Source organism: Acanthaster planci, linkage group LG11 (genome assembly GCF_054643075.1).
Source record: "Acanthaster planci isolate LZ-2023a linkage group LG11, COTS_SCS, whole genome shotgun sequence".
NCBI lineage: Eukaryota > Metazoa > Echinodermata > Asteroidea > Valvatida > Acanthasteridae > Acanthaster > Acanthaster planci.
Window position 1 is genome coordinate 891494 of NC_141787.1, and position 17179 is coordinate 908672.

Genomic DNA, 17179 nt, shown 5'->3' on the forward strand with positions numbered 1-17179 from the left:
TGTCGACCTGGGTGGGATTCATACCTGTCACAGAAATGAAAAGCGATGAAAGTAATCACAGCGCCAACTGATTACGCCAAGAGAGAAAAGTATTTCTACCTCAGAAGTACTTTTTGATGAGCTTTTGACGCTTTTCTTAAAGAGCAACTCAAAGGAAAAAATGTTTTCTCTAATTTTGTCAGTTCAAATAAATATGGAAGCATCCTATCGAACGCATGGAACAATGGCTACGTGCAATGTTTGAAATGCACAAGGGTTTATCCACTACGAACACAGGGCGAGGGTTCCTCTCGTTTTCTCTGTTTTCTCAGAATGACGCAATCCACATTCAGCATGTTCAGAATTCGCATCTTGGCATGAACAGAAAAAAGCTCTTTAGCTTGTTATAGTTGAGCTCGGAGGACAAATGACACTGTGTTCGATTTCGGTGCTTCCATATTTATTTGAACAGATAAAATCAGAGAAAACATGTTTTCCTTTGAGTTGCTCTTTAAGTTCATCGCACATACAGGCTTTGCACTTAAGAAGTGATACAGGATCATCACTCTGTGAGATTGGAAAATCTGATTCAGAGAATGCAACTTAGGGCAGCTGAGACATGGAGGAGTGTAGGAGGGCTGATGTTGCATACATTTTATTCTGGCAGGTTGTTGTGTAGACAGTTGTATTTAAAATTCAAATTGCCGAAATGTAACATTCAACTCACCCTTTGAACCATATGAGGTCTTACGAATTTGCCCGAGCTCTAGCGAAATGTGTCGGCGACGACCTGTATACTTTTATATTTACTTTTTATTGGCTGTGTGTTTCGAGTATAAGCAAGGAAACTCAGACGTATTGTTTTTGATGTTCCTTTTTACTACTGGCTGGTATACGAATCCAATCTATGCCTGTGAACTTCAACCTCAGAGTTAAAGTATAAGTTGTTTTTGTACGATTTATAAATGGATAGCAGGACAATGTGACATGCCCCAGCTTCCTAAAACGCTATTTATCCCCCTCTTAAAATATGAGAGGGGCCATTCTTCCCTTCTCTTCCCTGCATAAATTATCTTAATAAACTTCACACCCCTGTAATCCCAGAAGCCATATGTCACATAATTGTGAAGAAGACTTGAAAGGTTTTGCTGAATATTATGCATTTATTACGTGTGAACGAAATCAGCTCAAGTAGAATGAAATCTATGAAACACCTTAATGTTATAACATTACAGTTGGCCTAAAATTATCCAGAAAACAGCCTATCGCTTAAGTGTTTATACTGAGAACATGTAGTTAGTGGTTTTCGATGTGACCTATTCCACAGAAAAACCATGATGTTTCTTCAACAACAGCCGATAATTTCCCCGTCACCTGATCGGTTTGTCTCCGACCAGTTTGCTTGGATCAACGTTGAGGCAGTTGGTTAAACCCCTCTGATTGTCGGCCAATTTGACTCGCGCTAATCCCACCCGTGATCAGTGATCCAACGTTCGTTCACTGACTCTAAACCCCGCCTAATAGATGGAAGAACAAGCGTTGGGATCACTGATTACAATCCGTATCTGAGTGAAACAAATAGACGAATAGACAAATTATCAAGCGTCCAGGGAAAATTTCAAGACGCAAAAGATCGTCTGCTAGGCATGAACAAAGGCGGAACGAGAAAAGCTCGTGTCACAAATTTTGTTCCTCGGACTCGTACAAAATAAAAGGCCTTGTATGAATCAACTAATGCTTTAAATTCGTAAAATGGATAAGATTTGAAAAAAGAGTAATCGTTCTCTTATACTTTGCTTTTCTTCGTGGCATTAAACATTCAGTCTGTCATGGAATCATGCTTGCAATAGCATTCATAAATATGTACATATATCATTATTTAGTATAACGAGCGGAATATCTTTATACCACAACATCGAATGCAATAATTCCTATACGCACGAATTCACTTCACTGCTATTTGAATTCAAAACATCTGTCTGTAGTGACTACACAAATCAAACAGTTAAAAGATCAAATGTTTTGATATTAGAAGAATCATTTTCGAGGCAAAAACCTACACTGCAAAAGGATTTGGATTGAGCATGAAAAGTACAAAAGAAACTCTGGAAACTTTGGATTACCAAAACAATTGAAATTAGGACTTCACAATGTTATAATGCTGTCTTTATATCACCCTTCCCAAGCAACATCAAGCTTGACTTGTTGCTCGATACTTCTCTCCAACTTTGCCCAGTCTACAGCACCCGTTGCATCAAGATATTCGATTGGTTTTAGTGCAGGCGGCATGTCCCTGTCTTCACGCAAAACAGGAATCACTAATCTGTCCTCCAACGCCATATGCATAGCCATGACGTCATGATTGTTTGTCTCGAAATCCTTGGTGATAACTATGATGGTACAGACACTGTTCTTAATGCTTTCCGAATAGTTTTCTAGTTTGGGTTTGCCAAGGATGAAGTCACGATCTTTGATGCATCCCTTAAAGCCAACTCCCTCCAGTTCCTCAAGCAGGCGATGTTTCACCCATTCAGACGCACTTTTGCCGTATATGACAAAGAAATCGTACCTCAGTTCAAGATGATACAGTGGTGTCTCAGGTGCCACACGAACGTACTTCTTGGAGACGTCCTCCGTCGATAGTTCTTGAGAAGACGGGGTCGTGGAAACGTGCTGTGTGTGTCCAGTTTTGAGGTTGACGGAGTACGTGACTTGGATTGTGTCAGGGGCAGGAGAAAGATCTAGTTGAGACAGTAATTCGGCCCCAGTCTGGACGTCTTTATCAAGTTTGGCAGGGATGTGCTCTTCAAAGGTCTTAGGGGATTCTCCTGGTAATGCCGTAGCACTGTCTCCTGCCTCCTCTGCAGTCTGGAATGTTTCTTCATCATTTCTCTTTTGAGTATCTCTCTTAAGTCGGGTGGTTTGGGGTTCAAATGCTGCCTCTTCTAACTCGTAGCTTTTTGTCTCGGAATAGCAGTGCTGTCGTTTTGATATTACAGGTGATGATCTGCCCTCCGCCGTGGGAACAGAGTACATCCGGCGAGGGTGCAGCTGCGTGGGTCGACTCCTTTGATCAGTCACCGCAAGCTGTATGGTTTCTAGCTCCGAATTGTATCCGTTGTCATTACAGAACTGGACAAATGACTCCCAAATCCCGGGAAGGTCTTTTACCTTTTGGAGAGACCACAGAGTCCATTTAAGAGAGAGACAAATGTTAGCCACCTCCAGAAGCCAATAAAGCATGTCACTGAGGAAGTTGAAATCCTGAGCGAGAGATTGCTTGTGCTCAAGAATATGTGCGAACTCTATCACTAGAGAATGGCCGCTTCTTTTATAGTGATTAACGCCTATTTCGCACTCAAGGGCTCGTTTGTGGCACACTAAAGCTGCCTGGTGCTCACCCATAGCACAGAGACAGTCGCCTCGCAGCCTGTGATAATCTGCCTGCTTCTGACCATCTTGGCATGTGACGGCTTTGGCACAGTATGTCAGGGCGAGTTGCATGTTTTCCATTCCTTCGCGTCCTTGCTTCACCTGTTTGTTTGGATGTGTTGCTTTGTAATACAAGACCTCAGCCATGCAATGAAAATGCCACGGCGTGGATGATTGTTGAAAAGCTATCTTCATATCTCTTTCGGCGTCCTCTAGAAAGGATGGATCAGGAGGATCGTCGGGATGCAACCTCATGTTTTTGAGCCTTTTCTTGTAGACTTCGAGCGAGATGCTTGCCCGCACATAGTAGGCGTGGTTGTTGAACCCAGAGGGGTCACATTCGATAGATTTATTGACCTTCATTATTGCATCTGCGTATTTCTCGTTTTTTCTAAAATGGGAAGCATATCTGGCCAGAATCCTTGCAAGAATTTTTCCATCCCTAGGTGAGATTTCCAAAGCTTTTTCAAAGCACTTTTCAGGTTCTTTCACGTAAATTGCCATGTTTTGTGGTATGGAAGGTAAATCATTTGGTTGTCTGAATAGTTCCCCAAGATGACGCCAGCTTTCACTCAGCAAACTATTCTCGCAACTTGTTTGCACTATCGACAAGAATTTGTTGACAGCTTTCTGAAACCACGTTTTCTGTTGATGTTTCATTGACCTGTCGAATTTGCATTTGGTATATATTTTATGACAGGCCATTCCACACACAGATTCCCAATCTTCTCTCTCATCTTGGTCTATTAAATGTCCAGCAAGTTGAGTTGCCCGGTCGTATAATTCCACTGATTTCAGATAGCGTTCGACGGTTACCGTTTCCTCAAAAAGTTCGAACGAGTAGGCAAAAGCCTGCTCTGCCAGACTACGTGCTCGTAGCTTTATGCACTTCTCCCGTGAGCCCTCGGTTCCATCATCATTTATGAGATCAGTAATTCTTTGCTCACAATCTCTGGCCTCTTGAATCCTGAATAACTTCTCACAAATGTACTTACGATTTGCCAGGGCGTTCAAGTTCTCGGGATCTTCCCCTGTGGATAGGATTCTGTCAAGATATTGTAAAGCTTCTTGAAACTGACCAGTTCGAAAGGCAAGCATTCCAAGTAGATTTCTGATGGCATGCCGTTCCGGCCGTTGTTTCTTCAATTCGAGATAGGTGCTTCTCACGTCAAACACGTAATCAGCCACCTTCGTCTCAATGTGACCTTTGTTCATTGTCAATGGCAGCAGAAAATGGCCAAATGCATCGGCGGGAGACATGATTGCAGTATCCTGTAAAGTTAAATATGACAGAATTTGTAACATGACAGCAGATCTGAAAGTTCTTTTTTTCCAAGACGTTTTAATTGAAACTAGTTTGTTCGTGGTCTCCGTAGGTTTCTGATTTTTTTCCCAATTGTGCCTGTCATCGTTTCCTCTCCTCACTTTGCTTATTGCTTGGTGACATAAATCCATGTGAAAACTAAACTTCCCCGTGCATAATTGTCTTGAGTATTCACTGTACTGTCTGGACTACTTTCTGACCAAGAACGTTTGAATAATTCATCAGTCGCTAGATGAGATTCGAGTATGCAGTGCATGAGACAACAGTTCAAAGAGTAGTTAACGGTCTGATTAGATGGGCATATACTCTGACAATAGAATGTTAAAATTACTATAGATGCGGTTTTCAATCCCCTGGCAGAATTTCTTATTACATCATCATGCAGTTGCTTTTATCAGTGGTAGATGTAATAAAAGCATCTTGAATAACGGACGGGAGGCTCATGACGGTCTGCCATCTACAAAGTGTAAGTTTGTAATCATGAACCATAGCTTAGAGTTTTTGTGCCAGGGAAATGCGGGCCTTTTAAAACATGTTTTCAGTCGGTATTTTATATTGCATAAATGATATTGTCATAATACTTGTACGAAAGCAGACATTTGTGTGGCACACCACTGTTATCAGTGGACTTGAGGCAAGTCTATATTGTTGCATGCGCTTGGGAATTCCCGCTTGTCAAACTGCATGAGAAATATTTTGACAGATCGCCGTGTGAGATAACAAATGCAGCCAAACTCCCACAGTTAAAAACACTCATAATATTTTTAAACATTGCAGTGGTTATGGGCTTACATGTATCCTCGTTTGGGCCTTTTAGAATGCATCGACTGTGAATGATCACATTGGCTTCAAACCCATTTCAGTCAATTTTTGAACAGCAGTAGGTTATTATTTGATATCGGTGTCAGTCGGAGTGATATTTGATAAGCTTAATTTGAAGATAAATGTAATTTCGTAACCCTTTAGCTTAAACAGTTAAAAGTTGGTAAAGAAATATTATTGAATTATCGTAATTGTTTGCAAATAATCATATAGTTAGGCCTAGCTAAGTACTTACAGAAGTCACAATGTCCTGGATGACAGCAGGAAGCAGGAATCCAAGAACTGTACGTGTTGGTGTACTTGCAAGCGTTTGATAGCAATGAGGAAATGCTATACCGGCCTGGGCTGGGCCAGAAGTTCTACGCCTACGTTATGTACAGCTAGACCAATTCCCTGCAAGGTCATTATGTGCATTATGCCTGACCTCTCCCATTCTGTTATGATGAGGCGCGTTGGCACATCGAGGAACATGTTTTACAATGATGTATGAGTAGGACAGTGTAACAGCAGAGCATTCAGTATTGCCGTGTGCATACATAAACGCTCCCAGTCTATCGCAGTTTAGTGGTCAGATATGATCAAAACATTGTTTCTGCGTCCCACCTCTCGGATAGGGCCACAATCCAGTCTTGCTGAAATTGAATTCAAGGAATTTCTGTATCCGATTGTAAAACAAAGCTTCTTAGATATGGAGGAGGACTTGGAGAGATGAGAAATAATATTGAAGACAACTTTGGACTTGGACTCAAAGTTTATGTTGACAAATTTACACTCGGAATATTTTCTTATTCGCAGGAGGTTCGAGCCACTGTTTTATATACTGTAAAATACTGAAAGTTTGAGGTTGTTTGTCAAACATTTCTTTTACCTAACGGTCTTGGAGATTGAGAATCCATCACTGTAATTAAGCCTTAAAGAATACAAAATGTTACCTTTTGTCCCATTCAGATTGAATATAGCATAACTGCACTGATGAACAAGTGCCTCGCCTGATGTGATTTTTGTGCTTTTATAAATGCAGTTCAGAGGTTTAAAACATAAAAAGCATTACTGGTATGGGGTGTCTCGAAAATGTCTCTTTTCCTGCACGAGTCATTTTGAATTTAGATTTTTACTTTTAGATAAATGTCAAAAACGTTACAAGAAGGTGTCTCATGCATTTGAGGTTTGAAACTGAGACTTGCCCTGTGCTTACTTGACATTGACAAGTGCCATGCTCTCAGAAACATGACGTAAACATTCAGTGAGAACGTTCGTTTTTCCTACCAAGATGTCCCTTTTCCCCTACATTCGTGAAGTTATGCCGGTGGGGTGTTCTTTGAACTCGTCCTGACAAAGTTTTGAGTGATCGCCATATTTATGACCTATGCCTTTCCAAGACCGAATGCTTTGTAGTATAGTTTTACTTTTTCCAAGGAGACAATGGAAATTCTATAACAATGGTTTGTCTTGGAGACGGTTAGTTTATAGAGTAAAGGAGATTATAACCAATCCCTAACAGACACGAACAAGTTATATTTACCAAAGGAAAGAAAGAAACACATCCAAATAGTTAATGGTCGATAATAAGTCGGATATCACTGAGTTTATCAATATTAGTTTCTCGAATTTCTCAATTGTAAGTAGGACACGTGCACCTGTGGAAATATACTTTTTCTCAGTTAAATGGGGCGTATCAGTTGATATACTGTTATTTTCTCGTTTTCTATAATTTACATTTTTAAGAATATTGTGGATTAACCTCTCTTTGGTTTTGACCATCAAATCTCTTAGAATCAATTGACTTGTGAAGAATGCTTGAGGAGGTATATCAAATAAAAGAAATGTATTTTCCAGTAACTGTTTCATGAAAGTGGCCCCAAACTGTTCAAATTAAAATATATATATAATTTTGCATAAAGATGGCTTTTCGATTGCGGACGTTGCATAAAGTGTATTTTTGAAAGTTGTGTGGTCTCCATGTAATTAAATGATAATTGTACATTTCATTTTCATGTTGTTTCCTCTTATGCTAGTAAGGGAGTAGCTAAGTTATCTAATGGCTCGCTCATTTCAAGAACCGTTGATGTTCACAGCTGCAATCGCCTGTTCAATATTTCTCTGTAATCTAGCCCAGTCGACAGCACCCGTGGCATCGAGGCATGTTCGTCCTGTCAGAGGTGCTGGTAAGACCCTCTCCCCCCTTAGCACTGGAATCACCGGTTTTCCTTCCTTCAAGGCCATAATCATTCCATGGAATTCATCACCTTTCTTGAAGCCTTTGGTGACAACTATGATAGTACAAACGCTCTCCTTTATTCTTTTCGAGCAGTTTTCTATGTGGTATTCGCCAAGAGTGAAGTCACGGTCTTTGACGCAACCTTTAAGACCACTCCCTTCCAGTTCTTCAAGTAACTCGTGTAGAACCCATTCCGAAGCATCTTCACTGTATATGACGAAGAAGTCGTATGTAAGTTTGCGATTAAGGGAATTTTCAGGTGCAGCTTTAACATGTTTGCTTGTTACATCGTCTGTTTCAGTATCGGAGAGTGATGGTAATGTCTTGATTTCAATCTTTCTAGTCTTGGGATTCCAAAATACTGTGAATGTTAAGGTATTATATTCCTTTTTTGTTGAGAAGGGAAGGTCTTTAGAATCTTCGTCGATCTCCCCATCGACGGGTTTGGAATGATGAGAGATCAACTGGGATTCATCAAGATCGGTTGCAGTAACTGTTGAGGGAATCCATTTAAACGGTTCTTGAAAAAAAGCATCTGTTCCAGGAAAACTGTTACGCCGACTTCTGTCGGGCAATTTAGGTCGGCAAAACCCTTCATCTATTTCGTGGCATGACATCCGTCGGCGGTGCGGACCAGATGGACCACTTTTACTCCCGTGTGCAGCTGCCAGTTTGATAGTTTCGTATTTTTGGCTGTGTTTGTTATCGTGACAGTACATGACGAATCGTATCCAATGTCGGGGAAGCTGTTGGATTTTAGACAGCGACTGAAGTTTTTTTCGTGCAGCGAGACACAGTTGTGCCGCTTGGTGAAGCCAGTAAACCATGCCAGCAAGCAATGGAGAATCGGGCGGTAGGGGAGCTGGAGTGGATAGTAAGATGTGTTCGTATTCGCAAACAAGAAGATCCACACTTCCCAGATACAAACTAGCCGCGGATTCACACTCAATGGCGCGCTTGAAGCACCCTAGTGCGATCTTGTGTTGTCCCAGGGCGCACAGACACTCCCCACGCAGTTTATGAACATCTGGTCGGCTTTGGCCATCTTGGCAGGAGACAGCTTTGGCACAAAAAAGAAGCGCCTTTTGCAGGTTAGCCTGCCTTCCTATTCCTGTCTGATGTTTGGCTTTTAAATAAAATACCTTGGCCTTCAATTCTAGATGCCATGGTGTAAATGAATATTCGAGAGTAACATCCAAAGCCTCTTCGGCTTTCTCTAGTGAGGAAATGTTCTCATCTTTCTCGAATTGTTCCATGTAAATTTTTGCTCTGATGTAGTACGCACGAATATTAAACACAGTTGAGTCCTTTTCGATCGACTGGTCCAGTAACTCTAATGCTTTGCTTCGAGAATGTCCTTGTAAATAATCTGCGTATCTTGCGATTATTCGAGGGTTGTCTTGTGATACTGACAAAGCCTTTTTAAAACATTGCTCAGGATGACGAACATAACTTTGAAACTTGTCGGGGACCAACGGAAGGTGGTTTTGCTGTTTTCCGAAGAGTTCTCCAAGAGTTCTCCAGCTGTCACCGAGGATAAGGCCGTCTTGACACATCTGTGTAACCTTAACAAACTTGTTCACTGCGTCTTGAAAGCGATCTCTGCATTCATGTTGTCGCAGCCCCCCTCTTCTAATTCTTTTATAGATGAGGTAAGAAGCCATCCCCGAGGCGAACAACCAGTCTTCCATTTCGTCTTGGCTAACTAAATCTCCGGCAAGATCAATGGCTTCCTTATAAAGAGCACTTGATCTCTCGTACTTTTCAAATGTCACAGATTCTTCGAAGAGCTCGAATAAGTACGCGAAAGCGTGCTCAGCCAAACGGCGCGCTTTCAGCTTTCTATATTTACTCCGATTTTCTAAACCATTTTGAAGTAGGTCAGTAATCATCTGCTCGCACTCCTTGGCCTCTGGAAACAGAAAGAGTTTCTCACAGATATATTTTCGGTTTGCGAGGGCATTCAGATTATCTGGATCTTCACCCTCTGACAAAACTTTGTCGAAATATTCCAGAGCTTCATCGAATTTGCCCAGTCGAAAAGCGAGCACCCCAAGAAGATTTCGGATGGCATGCCTCTCCGGTCGGGTTTTCTTGAAGTCCAAGAAGCGCCTTCTAATGGCAATAACTCTGTCGGCCAATTTGGCGTTGATGTTGTCCTTGTTTATGGTCAAAGGTAACAAGAATAGACCAACAGCCTCGGTGGACTTGTCGACGTCTTCTTGAGCCTGTACAGGAAGTGAAGAAAATATGAATGAAAGACTTGCTCTCGTTTTCGTGTGCTGTCACTTAATGAAAGAGGCTTATTTGTGGAGGGGATTGTTATTGTTGTTTCGGGGATGTTGCCTATACTACTTCTGCTCTCATATAAGTTGTCTGATCAAATATCCCAACTTGCAAGTATTGTTCATCCACTTGACCGATCTATGAATTTGCCGATTATCCGCCTAGAGGTGCAGGTGTTATTAATCTAATACATTTATCGAAAAAACCTAACCAAGTTTTCCTTTTAGAAGCCTAAGAACACGACCAAAATTTCTCAAACCAACCACGCAGCATATTGATCTCAACTGCAAATACATTTGAGGCATACATTATTTTGTCCCTTTTCTATATGTATATAGGCCTATACCATTGCAGTTCATGCTTCCGTCCACCCCCATTGCCATAAACACCAGACATAGGATCAGAGTTCAAGTACACGTATTCCATTTTCATCACCCCCCAGTGTAACACATTAGGTTCAGTGAAGCAGAAAGGCTCATAACAGTGATCCATCGATTCTCACTACTAAAAAGGGCAGCAGTTATACACACTTGGCATATTTATGACATTTCCTGGTTGTTTTTGCTATCCTGTGACATTCTGTAGTTTACTGTTACAGATGGCTGAACTTCATGTCGTCCACTTCGTAAATTAATGAGTCACAACAAATCCTGACTAATGGATGAAAGGATCGAGATGAAATAATTAATGGGCTGGTGGCAACTATTTAATGTTTGAATGCATTGCTCAACAGTTCCATGACAGCAACTTTCAAAAAATACAAGTACTGTCAGCTGTTTTATGTAGAAATCCTGCGCTGTGTAAATGTGCTACTCTGAATAAGTCCATTTTCTGAATGGCTTCCCTGTGTAGTCGTCCACTGGCTAAAACGTGAAACAGTTTGTTGATTCATTACTAGCAGAATTAAAAGATGTTCGTCGATGTAACCTACTTTTCTGCCGTTGGAGAAACGTTTGCATGGGTTTGCACGAAATTCATAATGTGGTCTGTAAAATATGTTATCACCACCACATATACATACTTAAGCTTATCGATATTACCAGGCCTGTCACAGCGTCACTTCATGAAAATAATTCATTAGAAATTCCTTCATATACACATGTAGGTCAAACTGCAGTCCTCAATTAATGATTTGATATTAGTGTATGTAGTGCTGTGGGCAAATTTATCAATTAATGAAGCTACTAACGACAAAGTTTGACGACCGACGTGGCATGGAGCCAGCCTTACTTCTATGTAATTTCAGGTAAATTCAGTATCAAAATGTACACTTACTGGCCGAAGAAGTGAGAACCATCCAGCGTTAACCTCGCTGTGTGTTGTGGACGGCCACAGTTTCAGTGTCTGTCTGGCCGAGTCACGGCGAAATTGCTCAGACAAATTCATGATGGTCTAGTTCAAGATCCGTTTTACTTTTGGTAGGATTCAACTCACGGTATTGCTAAGTATCCAGATGCTGGTATGTGCTCCATCTAGAGTACTTGAGCCATACGTGCTGAACCGTTCAAATGAAAAGAAAGAACCGGTATGTACTATGTACTTTGGGGCCTAGGTTGTGCTAAGCCTAAATAGCGGACGGGCGAGCATGCATAATGATGATCAACAGCGCCCTCTTTATTTCTAGTTGTCAAAATGTGGCCGGTTTGCCTTTCCTGTCTATCGAGTAGTGAAATCCGATAAACTTTAAACCGTAAATATAAAGAGGCCTCCGTGATGGATCATTTGAATCAGGAAAATTTTATCCTGTCTATAAAAGGCCTCTCAGTTATCATCATTATTTTTATCAAATGGACCAAGAAATGATAAATGCTTTTGCACTCCGCTTATGGCCTAACAAAAGATAAACAAGCGTCTTTATTCCCTTAAGAATAATTTCCAAGTAACAGTCTGACACGAAATTCAAAGCGCGGAAACTACACACCCGCAGGTGTATACTCGCACATAGTTTAAAAATTAATAAAAGTCTGGTCTGCTGAAAAGCCAGTAGTTGAAAGGTAGTGCTAATGGATATATTTCATCTGCGTATAAAAGTTTGAGAATATGAACTTTTCCCCGACAGATGGCTTTTGTTCACGGAAAACAAAATGAAATATTTGGGAGCATGAACAGTACGTTTATGTTAAAAGCATTTCCATCGAGAATTTGCGCTATTTCTATATTGTGTCACCCCAGTGATCGCATTTTTTAAGTGTCGTATTTAATGTTAGAGTTGATCTGTTGTTCAATGTTTCTTTCCAGCCGAGCCCAGTCAACAGTACCATCGGTAGCATCCAGACCAGCGTACGGCTTAAGTAGTTGAGGAAGGTCCCTCGATTCCCGTAAAATAGAGATCACAACTTTCCCTTCTTCCATTGCCATTAGCATACCCCGAACACAGCCTTGGTCCTTCTCAAAGTCCTTTGTGATCACCACAATGATGCACACACTTTGTTTTATACAGTCCGAGTAGTTCTCGAGATTCGGCTTTCCAAGGATGAAGTCGCGATGTCGTATGCATCCCTTCAGGCGATTTCTCTCTAGTTCCTCCAGGAGACTGTGCTGGACCCATTCCGAGGCTCTGTCGCTGTAAATGACAAAGAAATCGTTGGGAAGTTGCTGATTGAAGGCTATATCGGGAGCTGGCTTGACATGTTTGCAGGAGACATCTTTGGTTATACTGTCAGAAGATAATTTAGAAGGGATATGTATGTTTCCAGTTTTGAGATTATATATAAGATAAACAATATCCTCTTGTACTTCTCCTGAGGCTTCCAGATTGACAGACGATAAGGCAGCAGTAACCAACTGCGGACGTATTTCGTGGGTCTTTTGGATCGTTGGTGATGTGTCGATACAGACGGAACCAACCTTTGGGAAACTTTTGCATCTCTTCCTAACGACGGATTCCGAAACAGATTCCTCATTCAAGGTGGGATATGAATGTTGGCGATATACTTTGCAACGGCTTTCCTCGGCACAAGCTGCTAGCTCTATGCTTTCAAGATCGTCTCCATGCCCAGTTTTAATACAGTAGTCGATAAAGATTTTCCAAAATCCTGGAATCTGTTGAAGATTTTGGAGCTGCGTCAGAATCCATCCTGTGGACAGACATATACCAGCTGCCTTCTGTAGCCAGTAAACCATGTCAGCGAGGAATGGCGGATCAAAAGAAAGAGTTGATGACCTGTAGCGTAATACGTGAACATACTCAATGACAAGTCGCCCAATGCTTCCCTTGTAAAACTGGTTAGCAATTTCGCAGTCGACGGCTCTCTTGAAGCAGCCTAATGCCGTCTGGTGCTCACCCATGACGCAGAGGCATTCACCACGCTGTTTATGAACTTCTGGTCTTTTTTTACCCCCGTAGCAGGCCGCGGCTTTGGCACAGTAGGTGAGTGCAACTTGCAGGTTGTTCGTTCCTTCTTTTCCTTTTATCACGTTGCCACAACGATCCAGTGCTTTGAGGTAAAAGACTTCTGCCATGGTTGCTAAATGCCAAGGTGTAACAAATGTTTGAAGAGTTACGGCTAAATCTTTTTCTGCATCTTCAAGTAAAGTTAAGCTTGGTGTTCTGAAATTAGTTAGCTGTTCTTTGTATTGTTCAATCAAGATATATGCTCTGACGCAATACGCATGGAGGTTGAAGACCGTTGCATTTAACTGGATCGATTCGTTCACTAGTTCCAATGCCTTTTCGATATCCCCTGAGTTTTTGCAGTATTCTGCATGCCTTGCAAGAATCCGCGGATCGTGCGGGGAGACGCTATACGCCTTCTCAAAACACAGACCCGGTTTGCGCACGTATTCTTGGAAGTCGTCTGGGAGGGAAGGTAGAAGTGAACTCTGCTTTTGCTCGGCAGATTGCTTGAAGAGAACCCCAAGATGCCTCCAAGCATCACTCACAAAATTCTTGTCCTGACATTCATTTACAGTTTGGATAAAGCTGTTGATAGCTGTCTGCAGCCGTGTCTTAGCTTCGTCACTCATTGAAACGTATTTGATTCGCTTGTAGATAATGAAAGATGCCACTCCGATTGTGAAGATCCACTCGTCCATCTCTTCCTTATCAATGACATTACCTGCTAACTCAATGGCAGTCTGGTAGAGTTCAATCGATTTACGGTATCTCCCAAAAGATATGCACTCCTCAAAGAGTTCAAAGGAGTAAGCGAAGGCCTGTTCCGCCAGACTACGTGCTCGCAGCTTCTTGCGTCTTGTCTCCATCTCCTCCGTATCACCATCCGTGAGCAACCAGACTATCCTCTTCTCACATTCCCGTGCTTCTTGGACCCGGAACAGATTCTGACACATGTACTGTCGGTTGGCTAGGGCGTTCAAGTTGTTCGGGTCTTCCAGAGGAGAGAGAATTTTGTCCAAATACTCCAAAGCTTTGTCGAAATGGCCCAGTCGAAAGGCAAGCATGGCAAGCAGGTTTCTGATGGCATGACGCTCTGGTCGTCGTTTGTGAAGATGCTCAGATCGAAGGGCAAACAAACGCTCAGCTAGTTGAACATCTATTGGACCTTGGTTCATGGTAAGCGGGAGAAGAAAATGACCATAGTTTTCGCCAGAGGCCATACTTGAAATGTGACATCTGGAAATAACCAAATAAGTAGACATTTTAGTAAAAAGGGAAAAAATGCGTTTCTGGAACCGGACTGAAAAACGTTGCAATGGTCTGAAACCTGGAAGTTTAGGTTTAGGTCATGAAAATGGACTGACCATAACCAAACATGCACCTGATAGTGTAAGAGGTGGCATTTTCGTACTTTGGGCTAAGAGCTGAAAAGGTTCATCAGAATCTGGATTTTGCATTAAGCTTTCAGTGAAAACTATAACTTAAAACTAGTTTCTTCTACATTTTAAAGACACCCTTGTCACAGCATAGAAGTCACTGACGTTTAATATGTCGACGTCCAGACTTTTTTTTTTACTTCACAACGCAGTACCCCCTTTGACACATTTCCATGTCATTGCAAGAAACGAAACCACAGTTGCACTTTAATGTCACCATGGAGTTATAGTTGATTGATGACATGAATGCTTCTGCATCCCATTAGAACAAGAAAGACAATGACAAATATAGAATCTACAGAGATATTCCACAAAACAAAGAGTGGCTTTAAGTGGCATGTGGGGAAGCCGATATGAAGCATTTGTGGAGGCCTAGGTCACACTGTTTGCTCTATACGTACTACGTACATGATGAAATGGTTGTTTATTACTTCCCGTTAGGGCTATCTGGAATTTCCCCCGTTAAGTTATTAATTGAGATTGTGTGATGAAATGTACAATGGCGTCCTAAAATTACTGCAATAAAATCTTCCAAAATTGTTACGTCCACCTACCTGTGTAAAATCAGCTCGATCTGTCCCACATACTCTTGACATTATAACCAGATACAGTGTGAAATATGCCAGTGCATGTATTGTGTTCACGTATTCGTCGTGTCTACTCGATTGTGCATTTTTGCATAATGCATTGGGCCGTGATGGAACTGATAATGATATTTTTGTACGGTGGCCTCGCAACGACATAATATTGACGCTGGAGTGCAGTTATCGTTTTGCGACCTTTGAGCACAGTTGTTTTTTCTCTGGTTACATGGCTTGCTCACGGAAATACAAGAAATATCTGGGCGATTCTCTCCCCACCTGTATCGGGAATTTCAACACTGAAAATGTAGAGTTTGAAATGAACCGTTAAAGCATAGTTGGTAAATACAATAAAATATTGTCGAATGCAGGACATCCTTATGGTGGTCGTTTAATACTTTGATTATGCTGTTATTATAAATACCACCACAATTAATATAAAATCATCATTACAATGATAATCTCTCATAAAAAGCCACTAACGTGCTAAACACAGCTTCACGTTAAAGCGAATGTCCGAGTTTTATTCTCAATTGAATTGAATCAAATTGAAAATTTAATCGTGTAATGGCTGTAATTGAAGCAATATTTTCGTGCAAAATTTACACTCATTTTGATGGTCTTTGATCTTTGATTTTTAAACTTGTGTGTATAACAAGTAGCCTTCACACTAACCACGCGACTGATTATTATACCATAAACTACTTAACTATATTAACTTCTCTGGCCGGTGGCCAAAATTTAGGCAATCATGAGTACACAGAAAGATAAATTTACGCATTCGTCTTGTAAAATTGACACAAGATATACCATAAAAGAGGCCGTTGGAAGACGAAGTGCAATATACACTGTACCAGTTAATGAGGGAATCTCCAATGAAACCAAATCTTGACTGATCTCAGCCTCCTTAGGTAGTCATTTTCACAACTCACTGAACACTGCTGTACATTCACAGTCTGTAATTTCGGAAAATTTTACCAAAATCCCTTTCACGTTCAAGCAAGTCAATTAAATCCTCCTTAAATGTGTTTTGATATAATGTGTAAATACCATCATATTTCCAGATATTAAATATGTTAGTTACGGTTAACTGGCACTGCTTCTGTAAACCAACTAAGAAGTTAGGAAAATGTAGTAATTTTGTTTTTGGTTTTTTGTTTTTGGTTTTGTTTTTGTTTTTTGGGTTTTTTTTGGTTTTGTGTTTTGGCTTTTTTTCGGGGGGGGGGGGCTTTTTTGCGGTGCAATTGGAAAATGAAGAGTCAAATTATGCATTTATGATTTTGTAGCATTCTGCAGCGTATCAAAACCCGCCTCCGGTGATTTTTAAAATATTGCTGTTGAAATTCTTATTCAGTTAAAAGTATTTTATATCTGTGTAAGAGAACACGTCGTCATGTTATATCTTTTTGAACCTGAACGATAATAACAAAATTTTGGACTTTATTTTCTCACCACTAATAAAGCTTTACGGTATTCTTTCATGCTGGCAGCTTAGCGTCAGATAGCCAAGTGTTCTTGTACATGCATATTAGTCTAAATCTTTCATAAAATCACTTATTTCCTCTTAAAATATGAAACTCTAACATTTTACAAGTGCAAATAATATTTTGACACCGTTTTGATGAAGAGTCACACATGTAGATTTTGAAGGAAAATGGTTTTCGAGATAATCCCTGCAGAGGTTTTTCGTATTTCAAAACTGCCAAAAACGAAAAGAAAAAAAAAGACAAGAAAAAAGCATTGAACAAGTTTGTGCATTAGAGC

The 17179-nt window shown here is 40.9% G+C and overlaps 4 protein-coding genes across 8 annotated transcripts in view; 1 reads left to right on the forward strand and 3 right to left on the reverse strand.

The window, feature by feature from the left end:
• garnl3 (GTPase activating Rap/RanGAP domain like 3) overlaps positions 1–17179 on the forward strand; it is a 151908-nt gene that overhangs the window by 35846 nt on the left and 98883 nt on the right. The gene's annotated exons all lie outside the window — the stretch shown is intronic.
• Positions 197–5940, reverse strand: LOC110975805 (tetratricopeptide repeat protein 22-like). Its single transcript, XM_022228596.2, has 2 exons — positions 5793–5940; positions 197–4683 (listed from the first exon to the last, which is right to left on the reverse strand). Exon 2 carries the CDS (start codon positions 4669–4671, stop codon positions 2152–2154), a length of 2520 nt encoding a protein of 839 aa, XP_022084288.2. The 5' UTR covers positions 4672–4683; positions 5793–5940; the 3' UTR covers positions 197–2151.
• On the reverse strand, positions 6309–11631 carry LOC110975802 (tetratricopeptide repeat protein 22-like). The gene is made up of 2 exons (XM_022228593.2): positions 11337–11631; positions 6309–10003 (listed from the first exon to the last, which is right to left on the reverse strand). Exons 1-2 carry the CDS (start codon positions 11445–11447, stop codon positions 7610–7612), a joined length of 2505 nt encoding a protein of 834 aa, XP_022084285.2. The 5' UTR covers positions 11448–11631; the 3' UTR covers positions 6309–7609.
• Positions 11885–15524, reverse strand: LOC110975804 (tetratricopeptide repeat protein 22-like). The gene is made up of 2 exons (XM_022228595.2): positions 15389–15524; positions 11885–14634 (listed from the first exon to the last, which is right to left on the reverse strand). Exon 2 carries the CDS (start codon positions 14616–14618, stop codon positions 12246–12248), a length of 2373 nt encoding a protein of 790 aa, XP_022084287.1. The 5' UTR covers positions 14619–14634; positions 15389–15524; the 3' UTR covers positions 11885–12245.